Source organism: Lytechinus pictus, chromosome 4 (assembly GCF_037042905.1).
Source record: "Lytechinus pictus isolate F3 Inbred chromosome 4, Lp3.0, whole genome shotgun sequence".
In the NCBI taxonomy this organism is placed as follows: Eukaryota; Metazoa; Echinodermata; class Echinoidea; order Temnopleuroida; family Toxopneustidae; genus Lytechinus; species Lytechinus pictus.
The window spans coordinates 17,000,539-17,027,972 of NC_087248.1; the positions used below are offsets into that span (position 1 = coordinate 17,000,539).

Consider the following 27,434-nt stretch of genomic DNA (forward strand, 5'->3'; position numbering starts at 1 on the left):
CTACTCGTTTCTTTTCCATTTCTTCCATTTATAAAACTTTTTACTCCCTTTTAAATACCAAGAAAGAGAAAACACGAAAATTCTCACTATCGGGTTTTCTTATCATTTTTTCATCATCAAATTCTGATAAAGGGGACTCGTCACCCGGCCTGCGAGCGTCACTAAATTTATTTTCACTGTTCTACTTCCTTTAATAGCATCCTGTATAGGCCCTGTGCTTCTTGAAAATTCTTCTATTCTCCGTTGTTTTACCTGGGAAAAGAAATGGAACAAAGCTCATCAATAATGGTATATTTAAAAATATCACTAAAAAAATTAAGGCACACACACAACCCCGCCCCAAACTTTGATATTGTTAAAAAAAATATTTTACTTTGCCCCGCAACTTACTATAATCATGATGATGTGACATTAATTACGACGATCAGTGATGATGACGATAAAGAGCACATTAAAAGTAAAAAAGAGAATAGGCGGCACCTTGGTAATCAATCACAATTTTTTCTTCAATTTTATCTTGTAACCAAGATATTAGAAAATCATTACGTAGTTACATGATGTGATATTAGGCCTACATTTAACTGAAAGCAAAGAGCCTAAGTTAGAACTTTTACATTTGTCAAGAGAGGAGTTCCATCATGAGAAGAAGAAATATCCTGACAAGCACAAAACAAAACGAGAAAATGCCAAGGGAGTGATCGTTTCCGGGTGTAAGCCTATCAGAAGGGTGTCATTGGGGAGTAAATGAAAAAAAAAAAAATCGAAATTGCATGCATGCCCCCCCCCCTCGAAAAAATAAAAGGATTATATATGATTGACAATAATTGAACGATGAATATATTAATGCTAATTTACATGATACAAGAAAATAATAACAAAAGATCTAGGTTAGTATTCGAAAAATATCCTAGCTGCCATCATCAAAAAGCGGGATGGATATACGCCTAGCTTTGTCACTATTTTCAAATTCATTTATTTCATTTCCACTGAGCAGGAAAAATAAAATGTATAATTTAACTTCCCTATATTTTCATATTTTTCCCAAAAAACTTAAGGCATCCTACCCCACCCCCCCTTTACCATTTTAATCACTAAAAAAAAAAAAAATAGAAAACAAACAACCAAGAAGCCCCGCCTCATCCTTTTATCATTTCAATCACAAAATGAAAATTAAGATAAAAAGCAACAAAGAATAAAGCAATGCTATTATTGAATTCAATCTCTATAAGAATGAGATTTAAAAAAAAAACGGAATTAACAAGCCATGTTTCCCCTTGTAACATTAATCACTAAGAATAAAAATTATAATAAATAAAAAAGAGCCCCCCCCTATTATTTCAATCACTATGAATAATTTATTCAATAAGAAATGAAATAAAAACAAACAACAATGAAGCCCCCTTTATAATTTGAATCAATAGGATCATAATTTAAATAAAAGCAAACAATTAATAAGCTCACCCACCCCTTTATTCAAATTAAAAACAAAAAAGACCCCCTCCATCGATCGTCGCACTTCATAAAAAATAAAACAAAAGTATCGATAATGAGCGCGCGCGCGTGTTTTGCCAGCTGTCCGAATACTGAAAGGGCGGAAGGGGTACGAAACGAGCGCTGTTACGCTCGACTCCGACGTCGGCAGGCCATGAAATGAACATTGAAATCAATGCAAGAATATTCTTCAGCACTTGGCAAGGTAAATTTATTGATCATCTACATTGAGACCACGAAGTCATCAACAAACCGTTATCTGTCCGAATACTGACATGAATACGGTATTATTATTACTTCCTGAAGAATTTGATGTGTTGATTACATGTACCTTTCCAATAAGTTTTGAATTTTCTTGAATACAGTTCCCGGCACCTGCCTTTGGGAGAGCCTTAAGAATAAATGTCTACACAAAGAAAACAAGAAATGGTTCTATTCTGTTAGTAAAATGAATGTTATAACATGTAATCCCAAACCTGCATCTGATGAACACTCTTCCTATTCTTTTGTATCTATAGGGTATCTCCTGGAACACGGTACGCTACATGTTTGGTGAGGTGCAGTATGGAGGCCGTGTGACTGATGATTACGACAAACGTCTTCTCAACACCTACTGCAAAGTATGGTTCTCTGAGGACATGTTCAGTGATAAGTTCAAGTTCTATACTGGTGAGTTTTATGCCTAGTCATCCTGACTGATCTGTTTACCCCCTCCGGAACCCAACAAAAGACAACTTTTGATTATTTTTCATATATTTTCCTTTTAAAATTAGGCCCGTTTTAGTGACCGCCTGTCTCAAAAACCAATCGTTCATTAAGACTGCATATTCTGATTTCCATTCAATCATGCTGTCAAGTTCATTTAATGAAAAACCTACTGATGATTATCTTATTAAATTAGAGTCATGAATGAATTAATAAGACCTTTAAATATTCAGCATGTATCAGCATCAGTGGTGGATCCAGGGGGGGGGGGGGCACATCCGGCCTGTGGCCCCCCTCCCCTTTTGAAAGTCATAATCAAAAATTTTTCCAGAGGCTCCTGACCAGAGTCTCTCTGCATGTGTTGGCAATTTATTGTTTTTACTTTCTGTCATTCAGTTTCATAGGAAAGCCTACGCATTGTTTTGAAGTATCAATCGCTATATAAAAGCAGAATGTTATTATTATTATTATTATTTCATGTGTTATAATTGTTCTGTCACTTCTCAGGTTACACTATCCCTAAGTGTCGTACCGTAGAGGAATACCGTACTGCCATTGACAGTCTGCCATTGACCGATTCTCCCGAGGCCTTTGGCCTTCATCCTAATGCTGACATCACCTTCTCTACCAACATGGCTACTGAGGTATGCATCACCATGATTTTGAATCAGCATTTTCTTTTGTAACCAACAGTTGCCACACTTGATTTAGATGGGTGTAACATCAAGTTGTTTGTAAGTTAAGAAGAACTGGTGATCCTATCTTGTGGTATTGATATACACCAAAATTGGTGTTGATTTTGCACCTAAGAGAGGATCACCAGTCATTCTTAAAGTTGTCAGGCTAACAACTTTACTCTATGAAACACCTACCAGGTGAGGTAAATGGGTCCGTAATTTCTTGAAATACTTGCACGCTGTAAAAGGCAGCCTTCTTTCTTTGGGATAATTGGCAGTGTTCATTTAAGAAGTAAAATTCCTTTGTTTTTCTTTGCTTGATGACCAGGTGCTGGAGACCATTCTGAACATCCAGCCCAAGGACAGCGGCGGTGGTGGAGGAGAGACGCGTGAAGCTACCGTCTACAAGATCTGTGATGACATGTTGTCCAAGCTCCCGGATGACTTCATTGCTCATGAGGTAATGTTGCTGCACAAGACTTCAACAAAGCTTAGCGATCATACGGTTGATCTGAACACTTTACTCCACACAATGATCAGTATAATCCAGAGCAAATATCCTTATGAAATATAATCAAGCCCTGAGCTTTTCGTTACGATTCCCAGTTCTTTTTCCATAGGGGAGGGCCAGTGTATCACCAAGAAATTCATTGAGAAGTGTTGGAGGAAACAAAACTGATAGTGAGGGAGCCCAATATTGTTTAGGCAGGCCTAGTACTTTTCCAAGCAGGCTGCAGGATTGGTGTGAAAATATAATTCTGATATTGAAAAAAATAAATTAGTGCTTCAGTAATCACTAGTAGTGATTGTGCCGAATGTTTTTTTTTTCTTTCAATACAATGCATGGTGGATTCATGAAGAATAAGCTAAATTGTATGAAGAAGGAAATAAAATAGACACTGTGTTTGAGGTTAAGGAATATCCAAATGTCAGTAGCTCATATGATCTTGAATACTTTCACTTTCTAATCGCAAATCGCTTTCATGGTTGGTTGGCATGATGATGCCCATTATAGAGTATGTAACAGCTTGATGTCAAACTTCCCTCTATCTCCTGTTATCAATCCATTTCATCCTTCTGTCACCCTCCAGGTCAAAGCCCGCCTCCAGAAGATGGGCCACCTCCAGCCCTTGAACATCTTCCTGCGACAGGAGATAGATCGTATGCAGCGTGTCATCTCAACGGTTCGCATCACCCTCCAGGATCTCAAGCTAGCCATCGATGGTACCATCATCATGAGTGAGAACCTGAGGGATGCCCTGGACAACATGTTTGATGCTAGGGTACCAGGCTCCTGGAAGAAGGTGGGTCTACGCATTTGTTTCATTCGGATGGTCAGATGGTCTAACACCATCATGGCTAAACCCACTTGGTCGACTGTCAGGAGTGCTTCCTTGGTTCATATTCACTTGGCCTACAAGCTGTTGGTCTGCTTCTCTGATAGTCTAATACCACATGGGTTCAACCCATTGGTGCAGATTCTGAACTTGGGGGGTGGGGGGGGTAATTTAAACTCTCATATAAAGTTGGGTCCAACTATGATATAAGTCTAAAAAAGGAAAGAATCAGTTTGACAGCACATTTGATGCTCACCTCATTTAAGTCTCTTTGAAATGTTGAGTGAAATAGTTTTCTTCACCATTAAAGCCTTTGGCTTCCCATAATTTTAACACAGAGTTAGACCATGACCTGAGTTGAACTGGACTTCAGAATCCGGACCATTGGGTTTATTATAAGTTTGGTCTTATTTCTGATTGGTCTACACTACAATTTGTCCGATACACACTTTTGGTCTATTTTACTATTTGTCTTTTTCTTAATTTGCACTTTGTTAAATGGTTTGAGTTATCAGTAGGATATTATTCACCTTGAATTGATGACTTAAAGGTTATTACATTTCAAAATGAAGCTGTGATCTAGTAACCAGTTCACATTTTGTTTACATTTAAAAGTAACATATATCATCCACGACCATAGATGAAGTCGTTTATGCATCGCTCTCATGTTTCGTTTCTCTCTGTCAGATCTCTTGGGATTCTATGACTTTGGGTTTCTGGTTTACTGAGTTGATTGATCGTCATGCTCAGTTCCATGCTTGGTGTTTTGACGGACGTCCTAATGTCTTCTGGATGACTGGTTTCTTCAATCCACAGGTAATATCTTCATCATGTCATACTTGTCGTACAAATAATTATTTTTATCAACATGTCATGTTTTAAATGCACTGAATGACATTATCTAAAAATGAGGAAATGCTTGTGGCTTTCTCTAATTCATAGAACATTTAAAAATGCCTGTTTATGCAAATGTAATGCTGAAATAACCAGTCCACCATATTTCAGTGTGCATCTTTTTAGTTCTTTAATGTAAAATGTAAAGAAATTATTAGTGAACACATTGTTTTTATCTTTAAATTCTGCACAACTAGATATTTTCATGATACATTTTCTTCAGAGGAAAGGTATGAACAAAACAAAAATATAGCATACACAGTTAAGCTAACCAAAATAGACAAAATTTATGGTTTTGTATTTCTTTCATGTACAAAACAACGAGTTGAGCTATTTGTGACAGAGAGCGAAGTTGACTTAGTCAGTAAAGCATCTGCCTGTCGAACTAAAGATTTTGGTTTCGAGTCCACCCCAGGCCGATGACTGAAGCCAGTGCGTTGTGTGTAAACGTCTCTCCCCTGTTCCATAGATTTAGGCAATGTTACAGTGGAAAACACTCCGTCACTCGTATAGGATGTTAAATGGAGGCCCCGTGTAGAGGAGAATCACCACCTTTGCACATTAAGAGCCCATTGCACTATTTGTATAAGAGAAGGGGGACACCCCGGTGTAGTGGTCCAGCTGCACCCCCCCCCTCCCCCAATCAGTTACATCGGGAGGAGAGACCTGAGGGTCAGCGGTTCAGTTCGCTTTTCGCCTCCCAGGCACAGGTGACGCCAAACAAATAATAATAATAACATCTTTGTTAATTTTTTTTCAAATCAAAGTATGTTTTGTTTTTTCTTTCCTTCATAGGGTTTCTTGACTGCTATGAGACAAGAGATCACCCGAGCTCACAAGGGATGGGCTCTTGATAGTGTGGTCCTTCACAATGACATGACCAGATACATCAAGGAAGATATCTCATCCCCACCAGCTGAAGGTATGTTACATGGAGATGGTGGTGATGGTGATGGTGGTGATGATGATGGTGCTGGTGGTGGTGGTGATGGTGATGATGATGGTGGTGATGGTGGTGATGATGATGGTGGTGGTGGTGGTGGTGGTGATGGTGATGATGATGGTGGTGGTGGTGATGATGGTGATGATTTTGGTAATGATGATGATGGTGGTGGTGGTGGTTATGGTGGTGATGATGATGGTGGTGGTGATGATGATGGTGGTGGTGGTGGTCGTGGTGGTGGTGGTGGTGGTGATGATGATGATGATGATTATGATGATGATGATGATTGTGATGATGATGGTGGTGGTCAAGGTGGTGGTGATGATGATGATAAATTGATTTCTTTTTATACTCTGCTTGAGACAACATTATACACTTGTCAAGAAGAATTTTCCGAGCACTAAACTCTTGGCTTCCTCCATTTTTACATTCATTTATTTGGCTCTTAAAGATTCAACTTCAAGCATCTTTATCCAACGTCTATGCATATGAGACTAATAGAGTTCTTATTTAAAGCCATGCTTACAATATCCAAAATCCTTTGAAAGTTGTGATATGCGCTATACAATTATTTCAAAAATTGTTGATTTAATCTATCTTCTCCATCTACAGGTGTATACATCCATGGTCTCTTCCTTGACGGTGCGGGATGGGACAGACGTAACTGCAAGCTGATCGAGCCCCCTCCCAAGGTCCTCTTCACCCCTCTCCCTGTCTGCCACGTCTACGCCATCAACACCCTCGGAGGCAAGGACCCCAGGCTCTACGAGTGCCCAGTCTACAAGAAACCAAGACGTACCGACCTCACCTACATCTTCCCGCTGTACCTGAAGACCGTGCAGCACCCCGACCATTGGATCCTGAGGGGTGTGGCTCTGCTCTGTGATACCAAGTAGACAGGGGGCCAAAGGTCATGAGGGGTTAAAGGTTATCGAAGGATCAAGATCAGATAGATGTAAAAACCTTAATGTGCTGTGCATGTTATTGGAGTTGACATACACTTATGGATATTTTGAGCTATACATAAAGTTTGATTTCTGTAATGACTTCATGCTCAATCTAGAAATGATAAGATTTGTGAGAATAGACATTTAGAAAGGGAAAAAAGGACATTTAAACAAAATTTCATTCTGAGAGTGATTTTATAGCAATAACAGAATTAAATATAGTATTGTCAAATCAATATTTTTCCAGGTTTTTAATCCAGGTCCAATGGCTCATTGTTACTGTTACACTTGACACAAAATGGCGAATGCGTGAAACTTTTCAAAACATATTTGACAAAAGTATTTAGCTTTTCTGTGTGTATATAAGTAGATGTACAGGGTACAATATATATTTTGTCATTGTGAAGTGCCATATTGAGATTATAATCATTCACTTTTAAACTTGATATGAATTGAATGACTAAGAGGATTCATAATATCTGGCTAGATTATATTTTATTGGATCATATAATATATGGGCGATTTTACAAGTATGGGTTATTTTCATCAACAAATTAATAAATGTTCACATATATTTACAATATACCATTGTATAGTCCATTGGTCTGACCTACATAGCATTACACCATACTATTATCACCATTCTCATACTGCAGTTTTAAAGAAATATATTTCTATTTACAGGAAAAAAGTCTTTATTTTTTCAACTGAAATAAGAAACCATTCCCAGTTTTTTTCTTGATATAAATACATTGCAGCTGACAAGGCTATTCAAATGAACTAGATCTGATGACACTTAATTTATCAGCAATAATTAATTTTTATTTGACAATAATTGTACTTTGCAAGGCGATACTCCATCAGGAATTCAACATCACTATGCTTTCTAACTTCTACTACAGTATATATTACATTTATGTACATGCTGTATATTGTGCCTTGGTTGAAACACGTGTTTTATGTACTACTTTATTTTTACAGCAGTATGATGAATTTTTTGCAGATGATTTGGTATGCAGTGATGCATAAACACAGTTTTTGGTTACAAGTCTGATATTTGGAGTGATGTTGCACTGTTTATCCTCTTTGAAGACGGTTCCATACTTCATATTTGAATCATTTGAGAGAGTTTCCTCTGTGTCTTGATTTCCAATTCATGGCAGGTGTTGTGTTCATTGAATGAATTTGGAGAATTTATTTTAAAAGAATTTAGCTCAGAATACTTTTAAAAGCCTACCTTGTCAAACATTTTAAATATGAAAAATACATGTTACCAGTTTACAACCGAAATTCCATTTACCCCATCGCATTTTTTGATGACATGCATGGCTTGAAAGAAACATACTCATCGGGAATGTAACACGAAGAGACTTTGCTAAATCTGTGTCAGTATACTTTGCTCAAAAGTCAGCATCACATGAGGTCATAATACTTGCTTCATGCATGCATAAGTCAAAACATTGTATCGATATCACGGGTGCTATAACCAATTTAAACGATTCCGTCCAGTCTTTTTACTCATTCTGCTTCCATGATACTCATAAAAAACCTGTATATTCCGTCCAATGTTGATATTAAATTGTAGTGTGTGGGAATTGGAATAGATCGACGATAACTTCAAAATTATGACATGACAATTCAAAATGTATAAATATGACATTTGTAGAAGTATGAATTGAATGTGAAATAATCTGAACCACCTTGAGCCAATGACTATTATATTCCATCCTTATGAAAAGAGAATACTTATTAATATATGTGATAAATAACCAAACTGGGAAGTGTTTCACAGAACAAAAAAGTCAGTGATTTTCACTTACTAATTTGCTCTGAGCCAATCAGAGGCAAGGATTTTGGTAGCTTATAACAGTAGTGAAAATCACTGACTTGTATTTCATGAAACACTCCCCTAATATTTACTGGAAATGTGCCTCTACAATCTTATCAAAGAAGCCATAGTATAGTATTCACCTTTTATGTACTTGATATCTTGTAGGCTATAATTTTCTTTTTGGTTTGTGTCGGACATCAATTCAGATGTATTTATCAAATGTTTAAGTGTGATTTCAATTTATTTGACACAATTGTGGTATTCAAGAAACCTTGAGACAAAAGCTTATTTATATTCATATTTATCTGCTCTGCACCAAATATTGCCACATGATAATGCTATGTGTAAGTGTTTTCTATATCGTGCCTGCTTGAATCTAATAAATGAGTGAAATATAATTGCTATCCGAGTATCAATTTCATTTATATTGTGCTTGTTAGTGGGAAGGTTGTGTGCTGACTATGTAATTTTGAGTATGATATTTATATAAGTTTACAGATTGGTGTGATTGTTCTGAGAGAATTTGTTGTGAAGCACAGAATGCTGACGCATGTGTTGAGCTTTAAACAGGAATGATAACGATTAAAATGGTTAATTACAAAATAGTATTCCTGTCTGCTAATTTGATCTTTCCAAAAAGCATAACTCCACATGAATATTGCAACTCTCACCCAATGGTCCGTATTCTGAAGTCGAGTTTAAATAAAACGCAGGTTTAAAGTTGTGGTTTAAGTATGGACAGCCAATTGTTACATAAATCACTAAAAACAGTAGAGATATAATATTTCAGCTCATTTGGCTCTCAAATCATTCATAATTGTGTAGGAAGTATAAACAAATGATTGTCTTCCCCATCATGAATCAGGAAAGAGCACAGTAAACATAAGAAACATACAACTTAACAAAAAATTTTGAAATTATGGCTTCCCATAATTTTAGCACAGAGTTAGACCAGGGTCTAAGTTAAACCCGACTTCAGAATACGGGCCGATGAATACAAGTAAGGTCAACTGATCAATGAGCCTTAAAATTGTACTGTCTCCAAGGTTGTAATCCCGCATGTGCTATACATGTATAAGTAGTAAAGGAAAAATATTACTACTTTAGACGAATGAGAGTGTATCATGGTACAGAAAATGTAGAGAGAGAAAACGGAAGAAAGTACAATAATTTGTTTAAGCCTTGTAATCATATATTATATGAAAAAAAAAAGGATTTCGTTATAGTGCACGTATCTACCTTTGTAGGTGCTCAAGGCGCTCCTATATTACCCGGGCTAAGCTAGTCTACCTATTCCGGTGCTCACAGCTTTTTTGAGGAATTAGTAAATGTCGGTACCCATTTACCTCACCTGGGTTGAGTGCAGCACAATATGGGTAGATTTCTTGCTGAAGGAAAACATGCCATCATGGCTGGGAATTGAACCCACGTCCCTCACATTGAAAGATGAGAATCAACCACTAGACCACGACGCCCCACATTCCCCTTATTATTCAATTGAGAAAATGTTAAATTTTAGGTCCCCCCCCCCCCAATATCAACATACCTGAGGGTGTTTTTGAAGTCAATGAAAGTATGTAACATTCTAAATTTCACTTGATAATTCATCTATGTACATGTAAGTTAAAAATGATATAGAAATGTGAACATTTGATATTTCAGATTATAACGACTAAACAATATTTAACTTTTTTTTGTTGGGGGGATCAAATTTTGATGAACATGATAATAACTTTAATTTACAACTTACAAGTAACCTACTGTTTTTTAACATAACAAGATTAGGATAGAATTCACTCCCTCAAGTATAAGTATAGCTCCAAAAACCCAGCATAGAGTTAATGATTATTTACAGAATTAGGCCTATTAATTTTTACGGTATAAATTTCCAATATTTCCACCCATTTATATCAGAAAAATATATAAAGCTCAGATTTCTTTGGTGATGACATAATTAGCTTTTTTCAGAGATATTTTCAAATATTCGATTCGGACTCCTGACATAGCATCCAGAACCTTAGAGAGATGACAAGAAGTGTGGCTAGAATACTCAGCATGAAGATACGATCGAGGATTCGGGCAATCATTTCAAAATCATCATCCGTCTCGGATTCCTTAGAAGAGAAAGTGATACATTTGAAATTAGTCCTTATGAAATGATTTTATCAATTACAGTTTTCCAGCAATTTGTTAACTATTTGAATTCATTTGCATTACTAGTAAATCAATTAGTTTTCAATTCATTTCCATGATTTTCTATATTTTTCTATATTTGATGTCAAATTAAGCGACAAAAATTGAAGCTATTGAATCTTCATGCATGATCACTTATCACCAATGGTACTTAAGACCCATGGTACGAGTTCTTTAATAGTGTCTAGATTAAACAAAGGAAAAAAAAATCTGTCTTGTTTACTTTTCAAATATAATTCTCAAGCAATTGGTGATGTATTGCTTTTAACTATGAATTTCTTCAATTCATTTACCGGCCGTTAAACATGTCTAGCAATCTTACATCTGGGTATAAGGCACAAATCAAATAATTTATTAGGCTTGAGGTAAACTCATACCTGAGATTGTGGTTGTAATTCGAATCGAGTCCATTTTGAAGTCTGTGTTTTCATCCACGCCAGGCGTGAATTATCGTGATCCTTTGTGGATACTGCGTTCTCTGAAATGACAATTTCAAACGGAATCAGGTCAAGCTTTGGATATATATAAACCTATCATTTTCTGCCATCAAGTTTTTATCAATATTGACATGATTAGCGACAGTCGAGGGTAAATAGGCTTGGGTTATCACAGAGTAATACCCCCTGCATTCATAATTGATCAATGAATTGTTTCAATAAATCGTGATATCCACCGAGTAGCTTTGATGAATCCTTTTAAAGTCCATTTCATCAAACGATTTATTACTATTGACAACGTTCTTAATTCATGTCATGTTCTTGCCTTATCATCATCATCTTCAAACCATTAATTAAAAACAGTTCTCAAAAACTTTCTTTAATTGACAAGTAATCACCGATGGTCACTGAGCTTATTAACACTCCACTTTCATTTTAAACACGCAACTTTACATAATATAAAGAAATTAATTTTTAAGGGTATTTTAAATATCGCGCTTTAAAAAGTGCGGTATTTAATGATCATGCTGTCTACTTTTTTGGAATAGAATATTTCAACTACAGTGATAATAACTGGCATTATGGTGATAGAAATTGGGTCAAGTATCGAAACATGTATATAAATTAAATAAAAGTCGATAAAGAAAAAATTGAAACATATAAAAACAGACGTGTGAAATAAAGTAAAACATTGGAGATAAAAGGGACAACACAGTATCAATTGAATAATTGAAGCATAAGAAGATGTAAATTTAGTAAAAGGTTAATCCAAGGTATTATGATAGGGAGAAAAAAAAACCAAATATGACTGGTAGAAATAATGGCGCGGCAGCCCCATGCCTCCAGTAGCACAGCCTCTGACTTAAACATAACTTTAGAAAATTAGAGAACAAAACTTTTACAATAAAGCAGTGAAAGATGTAAAAAAAAAAAAAGGAAAATTAAATACCAAGTTCAGCATTAGAACATCATGGAGACAGAAAGCCAGTATCAACATGATCAATAAATTATTTAAAGGGGGAGTGAACTGTGTGTGGTCTCTCATTGACTGTGTGTTATAAATACATTAAAATATACATTTTTCAGACATCTACTTATACTACATAGAATACATTGACCTATAATTGTATTTGTACAGAGAAACTAAAATGTTTTGAGAGGAATAGTACTTCTTTTGCTAATTGGTAACATAATTATTGTAGTATAAATGTATTGAGTAGTTAATTAGCATGTTATCATTCAAGTGGGTCAATATTACTAGACTACACAAGCATTATGGGTAAGGAAACTGGCCAGGTATGAGTAGTCGAGATGGCGCTATTGGTTCATATCTGCTTTAACTATCGGAATTCTTCTAGATGTCACATCTGAAATTTGGAATTTTGCATATTGGGGTATAACTTGCCTGGATGATCCTTCATTTCCAGATCTTCAACGTTGGTATTCGATAGGGTATTCGAACCCGTACCCTTCTTCCTGGTGCACCCGCCAGAACCGACCAACAACCACGGTCGAAGGCAGTCGAAGAAGATGAATCGGATAACGCCGTTGTTGACGCGTCCTTTCCAATGACTGACGTTGATAACGATAGCCGACATGATGGCAACGGCTATCGTGATGATGAAACAATCACTCACGTAGGATATAACCGGGGCTGTTTTACCTACAGAATCGGAAATCAATGAAAATTGGGGTCAACAGATTTAATTTCCCAAATTAAATATATGGCGTTTATAGTTCACTGAACCATAATTAATATGAAGCTACATCACCTAAATTTGTCATGGGTACCGCTTGACGCTGGCGGAATTAAATAAAGATGGCCAATTTATTTATATTTTTCTGAATATCGTTAGCGCCAATTTGAGATTGTTTGGCCAATAGATTGATGAGACGATGCCAAAAGCATCCGATAAAGATGAGGGGTAGGCACTTTGTAACACTTGGACATTCTGGCCACATACGGTAAGCCGAAGTACGTGCGGCCAGCCAATTCATCATTCAATCCTATTATTGGTATCAAGAATGGGCTTTTATCAACTCCACAAAAATATATATAAAATCTTATATCAGAAATCATTTTGTAGACAAAAGGATAGGCATACTCTGTTATAAAATCAAAATTAAATGGGAAAATGGATTGCCTCGTGCGCACCTCAGCACACGCTGGCTAAAATGGCCATTTATTTAAATGCATGGGTACATTTTTGCGATGTATAGGTTAATATAGAAATGTGTATAGTTCTAAACCACTTTTAGGTTGAGAAAGACAATTTAAATTCCTTGTTATCGGTCTCAGTGTAAATTTGCTGTGCATTAGGCCCCCTATTAAAGGGATGGTCCGGGCTGAAAATATTTATATCTTAATACATAGAATTCAATCATGAGCAAGATGCCGAAAATTTCATCAAATCGGATAACAAATAATAAAGTTATTGAAGCTTAGAGCAATATTTTGTGAAAACAGTCGTTATGAATATTCATTAGGTGGGCTGTTGATGTCACATCCCCACTTTCCGTTTTCTTATGTTATTACATAAAATCATATTTTTTCATTTTTCATACTTGTGTGAATAATGTGTCTCCCTTATAATGAAATAAGTTGCAGCAATAAATATCTAATGCACTAAATCAGTTGTCAATCCAATTTTTCTAGTTCTTGGAGGAAATAACATTGAATAAACCTAAATTCATAATTATAATAAAATATAAAAGAACAAGTGGGGATGTGACATCATCGGTGATGGTAACTCGAGCTAAAGCCGGGGTAATAATAGCAGCGCTTTGTATCCTCTGGCAAAAAGCGCTTTATAAATCCAGCTATTATTATTATCATTATCATCAGTCCACCTTATGAGTATTCATGAATACTGTTTTCACAAAATATTGCTAAACTTTAAAATTCAATAACTTTGTTATTTGTTATAAGATTTTAATGAAATTTTCGGCATTTTGCTCAGTGAATTCTACTCTATTTATTAAGCTATAAATACTTTCAGCCCGGACCATCCCTTTAATGTCTTTATCATTATCGATCGTCAATTATCATAAAAGTGAGCCATGCAATAAAATAAACAAGTGGAATGCCTCTGGCCGTCTCACCTGCATCACGCGATTCAATATAGCAGCAGTGCTGATTTTGAAAACTACTATAACTCGCACAAGATGTTCAGTGATACTTGGTTACTCTTATTTCCACGTTTTATGAACTAGACCAATACACTTATAGAGATATGATGACAATTCAACAAATACCCCCAACGTGGCCAAAGTTCTTTGACCTTACATGACCTTTGACCTTGATCATGTGACCTGAAACTCGCACAGGATGTTCAGTGATACTTGATTACTATTATGTCCAAGTTTTATGAACTAGACCAACACACTTTCAAATTTATGGCTGTAATTCAACAAATACCCCAATTTGGCCAAAGTTCATTGACCCTAAATGACCTTTGACCTTGATCATGTGACCTGAAACTTGCACAGGATGTTCAGTAATACTTGATTACTATTATGTCCAAGTTTCATGAATCAGAGCCATAAACTTTCAAAGTTATGATGGTAATTCAACAGATACCCCCAATTCTGCCAAAGTTCATTGACCCTAAATGACCTTTGACCTTGGTCATGTGATGTGAAACTCATGCAGGATGTTCAGTGATACTTGATTAACCTTATGTATAAGTTTCATGAACTAGGTCCATATATTTTCTAAGTTATGATGACATTTCAAAAACTTAACCTTAGGTTAAGATTTTGATGTTGATTCCCCCAACATGGTCTAAGTTCATTGACCCTAAATGACCTTTGACCTTGGTCATGTGACATGAAACTCAGGCAGGATGTTCAGTAATACTTGATTAACCTTATGGCCAAGTTTCATGAACTAGGTCCATATACTTTCTAAGTTATGCTGTCATTTCAAAAACTTAACCTCAGGTTAAGATTTGGTGTTGACGCCGCCGTCGCCGTCGCCGCCGCCGCCGCCGCCGTCGCCGTCGGAAAAGCGGCGCCTATAGTCTCACTCTGCTATGCAGGTGAGACAAAAAATGTAAATAATTAATGGACTACAATAAAACACAAGGACGCTAATACAAGATAATTGAGGAATGGAGATTCCTTTTCAGAAAGGTGAAATTTAAACCAATGTTTTTTCCCATGATATTCCGAACTTTGGGGATTTCGACGAATTAGCAGGAATGATTATCACTTCGAGAAATTAGATTAACCAACCATCCCATAGAAGACATGAATTGCCAGAGTACACTTTTTTTACGATAAAAATAATCATAAACACATCTACCTCTTGAGTTTTTTGGTAGGTTGTCGGTGACGACGATCTGGAAGACGGTCAGACCCAGAACGAGCGAGACGGCGGCGGAAAGACGCTCTCCACTTTTGGCGGGAATGATGAAAATAACAATCGACAACCAGCTCAGGAAAGATATCGGTGACGTCACATTCTGAACGTAATACCTCGGCAACCGAACGAGCTTGAAACTCATTTGCATGATCTCGTAAGAGACATTTCCCTTTAAAGTGACGTAATCAGATTTGGTGGATGTGCCAACGATGTTGTATTCTGAGCTGACGTTTGGGTAATTTACGACGGTCATGCTTTTATCTAACTTTACCAGGTGAACGGGTGTATTCTGTGTGGTAAAACGTAGCCTATAAAACATGAAAGACAATGTAGGTATAAGGAGAAAAAACATTATTAATATGTTTTTTTTTAAATATTAAGCACACACATCATCTCTCTCTCACACACACACACACCAAAAAGTAAAGAAAACGCAAAGGAGAGAAAATATCGGTAAAAGTGGAGAAAGAAGCAAATATGGACACCCATATTTCGTGATATTCACATTTCCGCGAATCATTTCAATTGCGAATAATAATAACAATTTTTTCATTTATTCAAAACATGAAAAAAAAAATTATGAATAATGTAATCAATAATGTTTTAAAACATTTGAAAAAAACAAAACTGCATAATTTTTTCTAGATATTGTTTGTCTTAATGTCACTTTCATTTCCAATTTTCATTAATTTCACACCTCCGAAAAAGTCATTTTTGTCTATTGGCAAACCTTACTGGCTTACAGATTGGGGTAAAAATTCGGGGCCATCCCCCCCCCCAAAAAAAAAAAATCTAACACTGAGAAAAATGTAGAAAATGAAAAAAAAAATGAAAGAGAAAGAGTGACATATGATATTATTTTCAAATTATTTTTCCAAAATCTATCAAATTAGTTTTTCCTACCAGTAGGAAAAAATCTTTGCTCGCTCGATCTCCCCTGACTTTTTCACACAAAAAATGTCCCACGCACCATGCTTTGTCCCCTAAATTTTTTTGGTTCATTATGCCACACTGTTCACGGATGACTAATAGAATGACAGCTCGATGTTCAAGAGGAATATATAGTCTCTATCCCTTGTTTAACTTTGTGACCGCGATTTTCGTTCATAATGCATTCAGGGTGTTAGCCTTTCCTTGCGAGCGACATCGATTAACGATTGGGCTGATTTTACCTCGCAAATTGATGTGCATTTTTTCACAAAGTAAATCAAGCTTAAAGCACTTAATGCGCACATCTTAGTCAAGCATAGTAAAAGCGATCATGAATATTATTCAGCCCCAAGGTTGATAAGTAATTCTCTGTTGACTGTTCTTGCGGACCAATTTTGGGATTGCATTATATTGATTAAAATGTTGACGGGGTTCGAATGCGGGAACTACTAACTGTCAATTGCAGCGGGGAGGGGCGTAACCATAATTATACGGACTCGATACGATTGTGAAGATAAATAATGGATGAATCATTATTTTTTTATTAGGATACTTTTATTTTTTATCCAAAATTCCATCCAATGTCAACGAATAACTACGTGTTAGGGGAATTAAGTGCCGTGGGCATTGGAAGACCGTGTCCTCCATAAGTTTGAAAGTAATATACAAAAAAAAAAAAAAAACAGGATCAAAGAAAAGGGGAAAAAATAAAAATATCGAAAAAGAGTGATCTGGGTCTTGTATCTCTTTATCATCCCTGAGTAAATTAAACAAAACTGGCGTTAACTTCAGGGCTCCATAACACAAAGGTTTGCAATCGATCGTTAAATACTAATGACCAATCAAGATCATAGTTGCATGCGCGCTCAGTTTATAATACTGACCGGGAACCAATCAGTGCGGTTCTTTCATATTTGCAATTCGTCGCAAACCTTTGTGTTACGGAGCCCTCACCTTGCCCCCCCCCCCCAATCAAACTACCCTGATTCTACATCAGGACCCCGTCTTAAAAAAGAATTACGATTGATCCGACCAACCTCAACTATGGACGGCCAGCAATGTCATCATCCAAAATCCAAATTTGTTCAAACTATCTTCTAGATATGATGCATATTCATACATTCATCATTCTCTTGAAGATTCAGTGTGATTTTTTTTTTTACCAAGGACATTGTGCAAATTTCCTGTAGAATGAAATTATGATAAGGATGGATTTCCATACAATTGAGATTGATTGGATCAATCGTAACTCTTTGTAAGACGGGGCCCAGGGTCAACGAAACTTACCAGCATTCTTGCTCGTCAAAGGGAAAGCGTTCAAGATCCAAGTCACATGATGTATGGTGTATCAAGGGTGATTCCAAATGCACCCTGCCATCATAGCTGATATAAGTCTGACTGACGTCATGCTGGATAGGGTTAACTGGTTCATCAAGGACGCTATAGGACAAGATCAAGAACAGGTGAAATAGGATATTTGTGAGTAGAAATGGTATATTTGGTTTGTCGAAGGTGGTCACACTGCAAAAACTCCGGTGTTGATTTAACACCAGCCCAGAATTTATATATGTCCACACCAGAGAAGTGTTAAACAACACCAGTTTCGTTTTGGTCTAAAACCAGATAGGTGTTTATACAACACCAATTAGTATTAAAACAGCATCGGTTTGATTCCAAACTGGTGTTGTTTCAATACTTTTCTGGTGTGGCCATGTATAGATTCTGGGCTGGTGTTAAATCAACACCGGAGTTTTTGCAATGCATAGAACAGTTTTGTCCATCGAAATCATTCGTATCTACATCTCTTGCATAGGGGTTTGTAATTTCAAGCAATAAACACACTTTGGTGAATAATCAAAATGTTAAGAATTAGGCTTAAAAAAAGACATGAAGAAAGTTTGAGAATTTCAAAATCCGATCTCTTCTTATGACTCACATGGACAAACTATATCTTCTATCATCCTTTCTTAATGTAAACAGGTGTTTATTGAAATTTTAACATAATCTAGTAAAAATGACAGTTATGAAACATTCTTTATCTTTCTTTCATTTGTTCGATTTTTGTTTCTGAATGCTCCCACCTGTCTGTCCGTCTGTCTTTTTTTTCTTTAGTTCTGTCTATCTGTCTGTCTCTCTACATTCCTCTCTTTCTTTTTATTTTCACTCAAGAAGCAAACTTCGAATACCCTCTTTAAATCAATGAAGCACTGCTTATACATCATGATATATGAAAGTTATGTTATGTATACCCCCTTTACTTTTGGATCCTGATGTAATTTGATTTTATAGATATTTCCTTTATCACACATAATTAATTGTATAAATATAATTCAAATTATCCATGTATCTCTTGTTTGTATCACATGTGTCCTGGATTTGCCGTGTTAGATTGATAAGCCGAGTGATTTGTAAATTTGCGATTCAACCCATTAGTAATAAAGTATTGGACAGTTGATGCGGCCAGCTAATTGACCGTCAAATACACCATCTTCGACTAAAAGGTCAATATGGGGCTATCTATTGTCGATGGCCTGTGATTTCCACTGCAATCTTAATTGGATGGGCTTATAGAACAGTACATATATCATGTATATAATTCCAGTGTTCATATAATATGTAATCCAATAGCTACATGTGAATTTGGATGAATTGACTAGATGTAAGCAGTGATATGACGAAGCATTTTTTCTTCAATAAACGAAATTCTTCTAATTAGTTTCCAGTTCATTCCTACTTCAACGACACTTTTTAATTGCCTTATTTTGTTCGTTTAAATCTGATGAATCATACTAATTTAACATACTTCATTGAAACAAATGCACGAATAACTTTATTTATGCATTATGGGAAAACTATTATGTTTGAGGAAACGTGTTCAAGTCATTGTTAAATGAAGGAATTATCGTGACTTTGATAAATCAATCTATCTATCTATCTACCTACCTACATACCAAGTTATCTATCTATCTATTTATCTACCCAATCCATCTATGGATGCATACATTGAGAGGCTTGTTTAATCGAAAAAGTGATATTGCGATCGCGTGATCACCTGACTCAATCTTTTCTTGAAATCTATCTCCTTCATTGGAGGATAGGTCAATGATTTTGCAAATAAAGGCGGCTATTAATATTCTCTCGAACGGTATTGGTTTACAAAGCCCGACCTTTTGTACATATATTTGCCTAATGATCTTTACGTTGGGTTAATCACTGGACATGACCATTCGATTGGCAAATATGGCCCATCGACTTATTGCAAAATAAAGTGGGATGCTTTCATAAGATGTAAAGCCTCTAAGAAATAATAATAATAATAGTAGTAATAATAATAATAATAATAATAAAATAATAATATTAATAATAATAAATAATAATGTGACTTTTAAAGTGCCAAATCCACTGTTGTATAGAGCTCAAGGCGCATAAAGAGCTAAAAGTTAAATAAAAGAGTTTCCAGAAGATTTTTAAAAATCTCGACAGAGGTGCATTTTTTATGTCTTCAGGAAGGCTATTCCAAAAAGCCGTATGAACAAGTTGATTCCCAGTACTTGTATGATACACTAAATCCGTTGAAAATATAATATATCATTATCACTTACGTGTTTTGAAGATACAATTTTGGGGACCATGTTTTGTCGATATTGACGGTAAAAGAGTCTACCCCACCAAAGTCATTCGGATCCCAGGACAGCCTATCATCACACCAGTCCTATAGGAGAAAGAAATAAAATGATAATACAGGCCCCAAAACTTAACTTCTTTTGTTTACATGGCAAATGCAACACATTGACGATTGGAATCCAAATGCGTGCAATGCATTTGAAGGAGGGGGGGGGGGTAATTGTTAAGGAAACACAATTTCCGAAAAAGCAACAAAAAAAAAAACAACAATGTTTCTTACACCTCCTTACCTTAAAGACCAATGTGTGTTTCCAAATTTTATGGAATCGGTTGAATGCAAAAGGCATAAATTCTAAAAATTTGTTCGCCATGATTTGTTTGATTTAAACCAGGCTTAACTACCCCCTACGCGAGTCTAACTTTTTGAGGATTTATTACCACACTTAGACCAGGGTTAACTTAAACCTTGCTATCAGAATACGAAACTTAAACCGAGGTTTAAATATGGCGGTTTATTACCACACTTAGAATTGGGTTAAGTTAATTCAGAATAAAGGCCGTTATGTTTTTTGTTTATTTTGAAATGGAAATTAAAAAAAGTATTCAGCATGTTCAGTATTCGTATATGAATAAACACATAACACTAAAATCAATGATGATACAAATCATTCCAAAAATGTATAAAATATATATATGATACTAAACATGCCGGCCCTAAAACAAACTGAGGCAGTGTTATCCTATCACTAATTTCACTATATACATCTAATTCTCAAAACACACTAGTATAAAATAACTAGCTGAATGTGTAAGCTGGATTAAACTTTTATTCAGTTATTTGACTATAGGCACTATATAGCAGAATCATTTCTGACTCGAATGTAGTAAAAAAAAATGAAATATGGCTAAACATCATTGCACCTAGCTTCATACTGATTAGCCATTTCGACATTTGTGTTATGTTTCGAACGAAGCGTATAAAACTAGACCAGGTGGGTGTTTCATAAAGCTGTTTGTAAGCTAAGAGCGACTTTAAGAACGACTGGTGATCCTTTCTTGTGGAAAATGGTATACTCATTGGCGATGGTTAAGCGCGTAAGAAAGGTTCACCAGTCGTTCTTAAAGTAGCTCTTAACTTACGAACAGCTTTATGAAACGGCCCCCTGTAATACACTTCCATTTTCGGTGAGTATTGAACACTTACCACAACAAGCCAGGAGACTCCAGAAAGAACCTGAGTCTTGGGGTCCTGAAAAAGTGAAAAGCATAATACAAAGTATGCATTCCATTCACCAAATGTTATATAAAAATAGTAACAGGAAAGTATTCCATCCATATTTGTTATTTGGTTAAGATTTGTCACCTTTTCTTGGGTTTAATTAGCTTACACATATATACAATATACAGAAGGAATATTTTTCTGATAATCAGCCTTTTTAGGATAAAACGTCCGACAAGTCCTTTCATGAACGTCTAAAGCCAGAGCTTTGTTGTGAAATGTTTTTTGTGTGTTTATTTCACGTATATTAGTTTATAATTTGCTGCAAAAATTAATGATTTACCAACGATAAACTTGACAAAACCAAAATAACACAAATACACACACACATATATACAACTTTTATTCTCGAAAACGATATCGCTTATACAATACGCATTTCTCTTTAAAGAAATGTGCTACTTTAAATCCGAATAGATATTTGAAAATGACAATATTTACTAGATCTGATATTGCCAGTAGAAAGAGAGACAAGTTGAATTGAAGTGGCCCCCCATCTTCTACGAAGGGCCTTTCTCTGACGTCATATCCGGTATCCAGTAGAAGACGAATCAGACGCCCTTCTTCCCCACGATGGAGACTCACATTCCCAGTAGAATCTAACAATAAGAAAAGAAATAAAACATGGAAGGATTTGAAGAAAACAGAATTCGGATATCACAATACATGAAGAAAACGGTAAATTCGAAGAAAAATAGAGACCAGGAAGGTGAATCAGCTATCAGTGTACTGCTGGCTTGCACAGAGAGCTGAGTGAGTCGATCATGTGACGTCATTATTCTCGACTGTATTTGATCGCGTTATTGTCTGTCTGGGGGCGGCTGGGGGGCTGAGAAGGGTCTCTAATAATTTCATTTCTTGCATTTCCACGACATCAATAAGACTTTTTAGTGACATATTTGTGTATAAAAAGACAAGACCTTTCCATTCATATATAATTTGTCTATAATCATCACTTTCGTGAATTTTCTTTGGATGTATACTTTAAGTTAACAGTCAGTGATTTTTACTGACCCATTTGTTTTGAGCCAATCCAGATGGCAGGCGCAATAGCTAGCTGAGTCGGTACTAGCGGGGCTTTCGGATTCCGGTGACCCGGGTTCGATTCCCACTTGGTGCGCTAGTGCCCTTTGGTAAGGCATCAATCCTCGTTACCAGGTCCTTCGGAGAGGACCTTGAGCCGTCGGTCCTCTGGTTTCTTGCTTACAAGCATTCATGCTTTATTGGCAATTAGGTAAAAGATCGTTACCATCAGGTGCAAGGAATTGCAGTAGTTTGTAACAATAGTCACTGACAATCAACCAATGGCTATTATGATTTTGTTACATGATACGCTCCCCTGGCAAAGACACAAACAAAAAGAGATAGATTTTGACAAATCGGAATCTTAAGGCGACCGCACACCTTACGATTGGTCTGCGACTCGATTTCAATATAAAACGTAGTAGAAATTGATGCTAATATTGAGACTTGGAATATCTTACTGTTTAATATCCTAAATCATCGTACAAATACCTATGTTAAATTCTGTGACTATGCTATTATCCTTCTTAGAATAAAAGCAAATTTAATATCTAGTCGTAATGACGTCATAGCAGTCGTACGATTGGCTACGATTTGAAAATAATTTGGCCTTTACTCCAAAATAAAGGCTTGCAATCTTTCAAAATGGTTATATTAGTATTCTTTCCATTAATTTTTACTTCAAATGAAATGATTTGTTCCATTCACATTTTCAGAAAATGAGCAAAATGCGATTTGTTCCAAAATCGGATCGCGAACAGTCGTAAGGTGTGCGGTGGCCTTTATGATGGTTGACAACTACAACCAGAAAATGCAATATTTGACATTTGTTCTCAAATTGGCAATCGAAAAGCAATTAACCTAAATAATATAAGCTAATTTGGGCGCCACAATGAAGGTTGAATATTATCAACCTATCTACTTAATCCTTCACATCCAATCACAGATTAGCTCATTTCCTCAATCCGGGTGAAATAATTTATTATTTATGTCAATAAAGCAAAGTACTATTGGTAAAGCAAAGTACTATTGGTAAAAAACCGAATGACGTAACAATTTAATGAATGTTTAAATTTGCGATGTAATTGCGAAGTAATTGACCTTGAATGGAGAATCGATGCTCCATTAAGTATCAAGTTGAACAGCAAAATTGGGATTGACGAAATGGTGGGAGAAAGGGAATTAAAGAGGGAGAGAGGGGAGAGAGAGAGAGACAGAGGGAGGGAGAGAGGGAGGAGAAAGGAAAAGAGAGGGGGTAGAAATAAAGAGAGGTGGGATGGGAGCTAGTCTGCAGGTACAGACCCTGATTGAAAACATCAACAAGTGGGTGTCCACGCAAAGACTAGCACATACAAAACTTGCTGTTGAGCGAGAGGGCCTTCGATCAGTACACAAGGCATTATAGGCTGCAGATTCAGACCCTTAACTCGAGTGAAAGGTTTGCACAGCAGACTAGGTGTGAGTAACAACGTAACGAGCAATTATCATGGCCTGTATGGTATATAACAGAAAACTTTATAATTGGACGCATCATATTTGATTCATCCTTGATGAGGTATATGAAGAAACATTAAATAAAAACATTTATGATATCCTGAGAGTAACATTATAAACAAAAATGTTTTTTTTTTTTCGAAACAAGACTTAGTATTGTAAAGTATATTTCGTGCTTCTTTTTCACAAAGAATCGCAGCATTAGGTATTACCGAACGTCTTATACCTCTAACACATCAAGATGCATATTGATTAGTTAGTTCTAGTTATATTATATATATACAGTTTATATTAAAGTCACAAAATCAGAAGGGTGACACCACGAACTATAAAGTTAACATTTTATGGCTATCCATCATGCATTGGGTAAAATGAAAATATTTACTACAAAATTATATCTTAGAACAAAAGGTGCAAAATATAAGAAAAACAATGAATGAAAAAAAACTGGACAATCTCTTTAAACAGTATTTACAAATTAAAACTCAAATGACTTTGAGGGAACGGTATTCTTTTTCATGGTACTAATGATTTCCTGACCACAAACAATACTTTAATTGAATTTTGTAACTATGCATTTGATAATTAAAATAAAACATCAGAAAATACTGATAAGTGAACTATTTCTGAAGTTACAGAATCAATACTTGCAGGGCCGGCTGCGCTTCAACAGGGTACAGTATTTTGATAAGGGAAAGATAACCAAGTCATCGCCTCACAATTCTCCCCTTCCCCATTTCTTTTTATCCTCTACTTTTATGCCTCCACAAATCATGGAAAGGGTGGTTACCCTAGACCCTGTTCCCTGTAGTCCCATCTTTAAAGAAGGTCAAGCTTAGGATTTCCAATACCCAAGAAAAGATACACATGGATATATATTGATTTTATTTGCTGTGTGGCCAAATGGAAATGAGAATGATAATTAAAAGATTATCCGATCTTTAATATTTTCTTTATTTTATATTATTCTATTTATCTCACTGTCTGCTATACCGATAAAATTTTGTGTATAATCAACAATTTGCCCAGATGTAAAAATTGAGAATGTTTACAGATGGCCACAGCCCATAAAGTAAAAAGATACCATAGCTTTAGTTCAGGCCAATAGCAATGTGTGTGCTTTTTATTTTGTCTTTTCTCATCTTTTACTGATAAAAATTGTATTTCCCTTTATGAAATCAGAAGTATTATTTAGTAACGATTTATTTAATTAATAATCATTAATATTATTTGTTTTAATTTGATTTTCTTTCCTCATTTGACATTTCCATAACAAAATGTGTACAAGTATAATATTTTTAAACATCAGAACATTGTATAAGAATAAGTAAACATTTTCGATCATAATAGTTAGCATTCATAACAAAATTGTAATTCAAATATTGGATATAATTGGAAAATTTTCTTTATTAATGGATGATACATCGTATATGAACTAAAAAATAAATATCCTCACTACCACCACCACCATTATCAGCAGCAGCAGCACCATCATCATCATCATCATCATCGCCATCATCACCACCACCATCATCATAATCATCATCATCATCCTCATCACCATCATCATCATCATCATCATTATTATAACAGTATTTGTCATCTTTGCCATTAGACTTCATATCCTCATCTAAATAATCATACTAATAAGCCTACATAAAACTGTAGCGAAGAGTTGAAAGGGACAGAAAATCGCATCATCGGTCCTAATATTAGTCATGTCAACACTCTTGCGATACCAAAAGTAAAAATATATAAGAGATTGATATACCATAATTATGTTCTAATGCTATAAATGAAATCGAATGTACACTGATGCACGGAATATGATAAAATTTCGCAACCATGTACACGTATGCATGAATAATATATAAATAATAATAATAAAAAATCAGTGTCAAATTTTTATTTCTAACCATGCAAAGGCACAGTTACATAAGAGATAAGATTTCTATAAGGGAAAGTAAAATAGAGAAAATGAGTTTGAGAGTGATCGATAATGATGGGGAGATGTGATAAACAAAATATGGATAAAAGTAATCCTTTTATATACTTACCACCATAAACCAAATTCAAGTAAAACGACATGCAAATCAAAAAGATAAAGAGCTTATCCATGATAATCCCCAATACGCTTATTTCGGAAGAAACAGCTAGCGACTCTAATGATTCCTATTCGTTGTGTTTCTGCTCATGAAAAAGCGATTCGGTTGTCGAGAGGGAGAAAAAGAATTTAGATGGCAAAGTGAGTGTGATACTATGGATACTGGTGTTAGAGGATCGATCCACGCCTGTATAAACACGGACTAGTCTGACTTATTGACGAAGATAGAAATGGACGGGTAGTATTGGGTTGAAAGCAAGCAAATTTCCATGAGAGAACGATTACGCTCGTTCCCGCGTTTCAACTGTTTGTTTTAAGGCTGGCTTGTTCCCCACTAAAAATGGTGATTTTGCATTGCCATTACCCAGCTAGCTCGTAATGCAAAGTGGGTTATAAGGTCTGTTTATCAAACATCGAGGTAGTCTGAATACATGAAGCTACGGCACTGAACAACTTAATGATTATATATATATATATATATATATATATATATATATATATATATATATATATATATATATATATATATATACAGTGGCGTAACTACGGGGGGGGCATGGGGGGCACGTGCCCCCCCCAATCGGCTGGCAAAAAAAAAAAAAAAAAAACGGGAGAGAAGGGAGAAAAAGAGGGAGAAGAATTTATTGTACATTATAATGTTATATTATATTATATGTTGTGTTATATTACATAAGAATTATTTTTTTTCATTACTTTATGAAACATAATGTGCTCAGGGCCTATTTGTTCATTATTCCTGGTAATAGCATTGTCTGTTTAACGAGATATACATGTACAATCATGTTGTACCAAAACGTCCTGTTTTCAAGTCAATATGCACCAAATATATATCATCGCACTTCAAGTTATTATTGTTTTATGTAGTGACATATGCTTCTTTTCATGACTACTTAAAGTGATAGCCCCATTTTAAGGTCTGTATATAAAAAAAATCTTTGTTCGTGTTCGTGCTTACGTTCGAATTAGTGGATTGATGAGATTTGTCTGCTCTTCATGAATTCCCTGAAATCGGTCCTTAAAATGTCTCTTTTTCTAATGTAAATATCAAAAATTTTCAGCTCGCGCTTCGCGCTCGCATCATTTGTTTAGTGAAATACGTATGGTCATAGTAGATTCCTACAAACAAGCCTTAGAATGC

At 35.6% G+C, this 27,434-nt stretch overlaps 2 protein-coding genes across 4 annotated transcripts in view; one reads left to right on the forward strand and one right to left on the reverse strand.

Moving 5' to 3' along the window:
- The window catches only part of LOC129258920 (dynein axonemal heavy chain 5-like), a 99,084-nt gene extending 89,861 nt beyond the window's left edge, over positions 1–9,223 (forward strand). For all 3 annotated transcript variants that reach the window (XM_064098517.1, XM_064098518.1, XM_064098520.1), the window contains 7 exons: positions 2,010–2,160; positions 2,704–2,840; positions 3,202–3,333; positions 3,965–4,177; positions 4,898–5,026; positions 5,900–6,026; positions 6,660–9,223. In XM_064098517.1, coding sequence (XP_063954587.1) covers positions 2,010–2,160; positions 2,704–2,840; positions 3,202–3,333; positions 3,965–4,177; positions 4,898–5,026; positions 5,900–6,026; positions 6,660–6,943 — 1,173 coding nt within the window. In that variant the 3' untranslated portion in view covers positions 6,944–9,223. The remainder of the gene's footprint in view (positions 1–2,009; positions 2,161–2,703; positions 2,841–3,201; positions 3,334–3,964; positions 4,178–4,897; positions 5,027–5,899; positions 6,027–6,659) is intronic.
- LOC129259438 (neuronal acetylcholine receptor subunit beta-3-like) lies at positions 8,923–26,439 on the reverse strand. Its single transcript, XM_054897729.2, has 9 exons — positions 26,229–26,439; positions 22,096–22,253; positions 21,580–21,624; positions 20,354–20,463; positions 18,039–18,191; positions 15,762–16,129; positions 12,861–13,118; positions 11,396–11,496; positions 8,923–10,939 (listed from the first exon to the last, which is right to left on the reverse strand). The coding sequence occupies exons 1-9, from the start codon at positions 26,287–26,289 to the stop codon at positions 10,802–10,804; spliced, it is 1,392 nt and encodes a 463-aa protein (XP_054753704.2). The 5' UTR covers positions 26,290–26,439; the 3' UTR covers positions 8,923–10,801.
- Between the last annotated feature and the right edge of the window lie 995 nt (positions 26,440–27,434).

Excerpts from the sequence above, each read along its gene's own strand:
- LOC129259438 (XM_054897729.2), bottom strand. The coding sequence starts at position 26,289 with ATGGATAAGCTCTTTATCTTTTTGATTTGCATGTCGTTTTACTTGAAT. Across the intron at positions 21,625-22,095 it reads TACTGGCAATATCAGATCTA|GACCCCAAGACTCAGGTTCT; the intron begins GTAAATATTGTC and ends TCACTTTTTCAG. Across the intron at positions 16,130-18,038 it reads TTTGACGAGCAAGAATGCTG|GCTACGTTTTACCACACAGA; the intron begins GTAAGTTTCGTT and ends CATGTTTTATAG.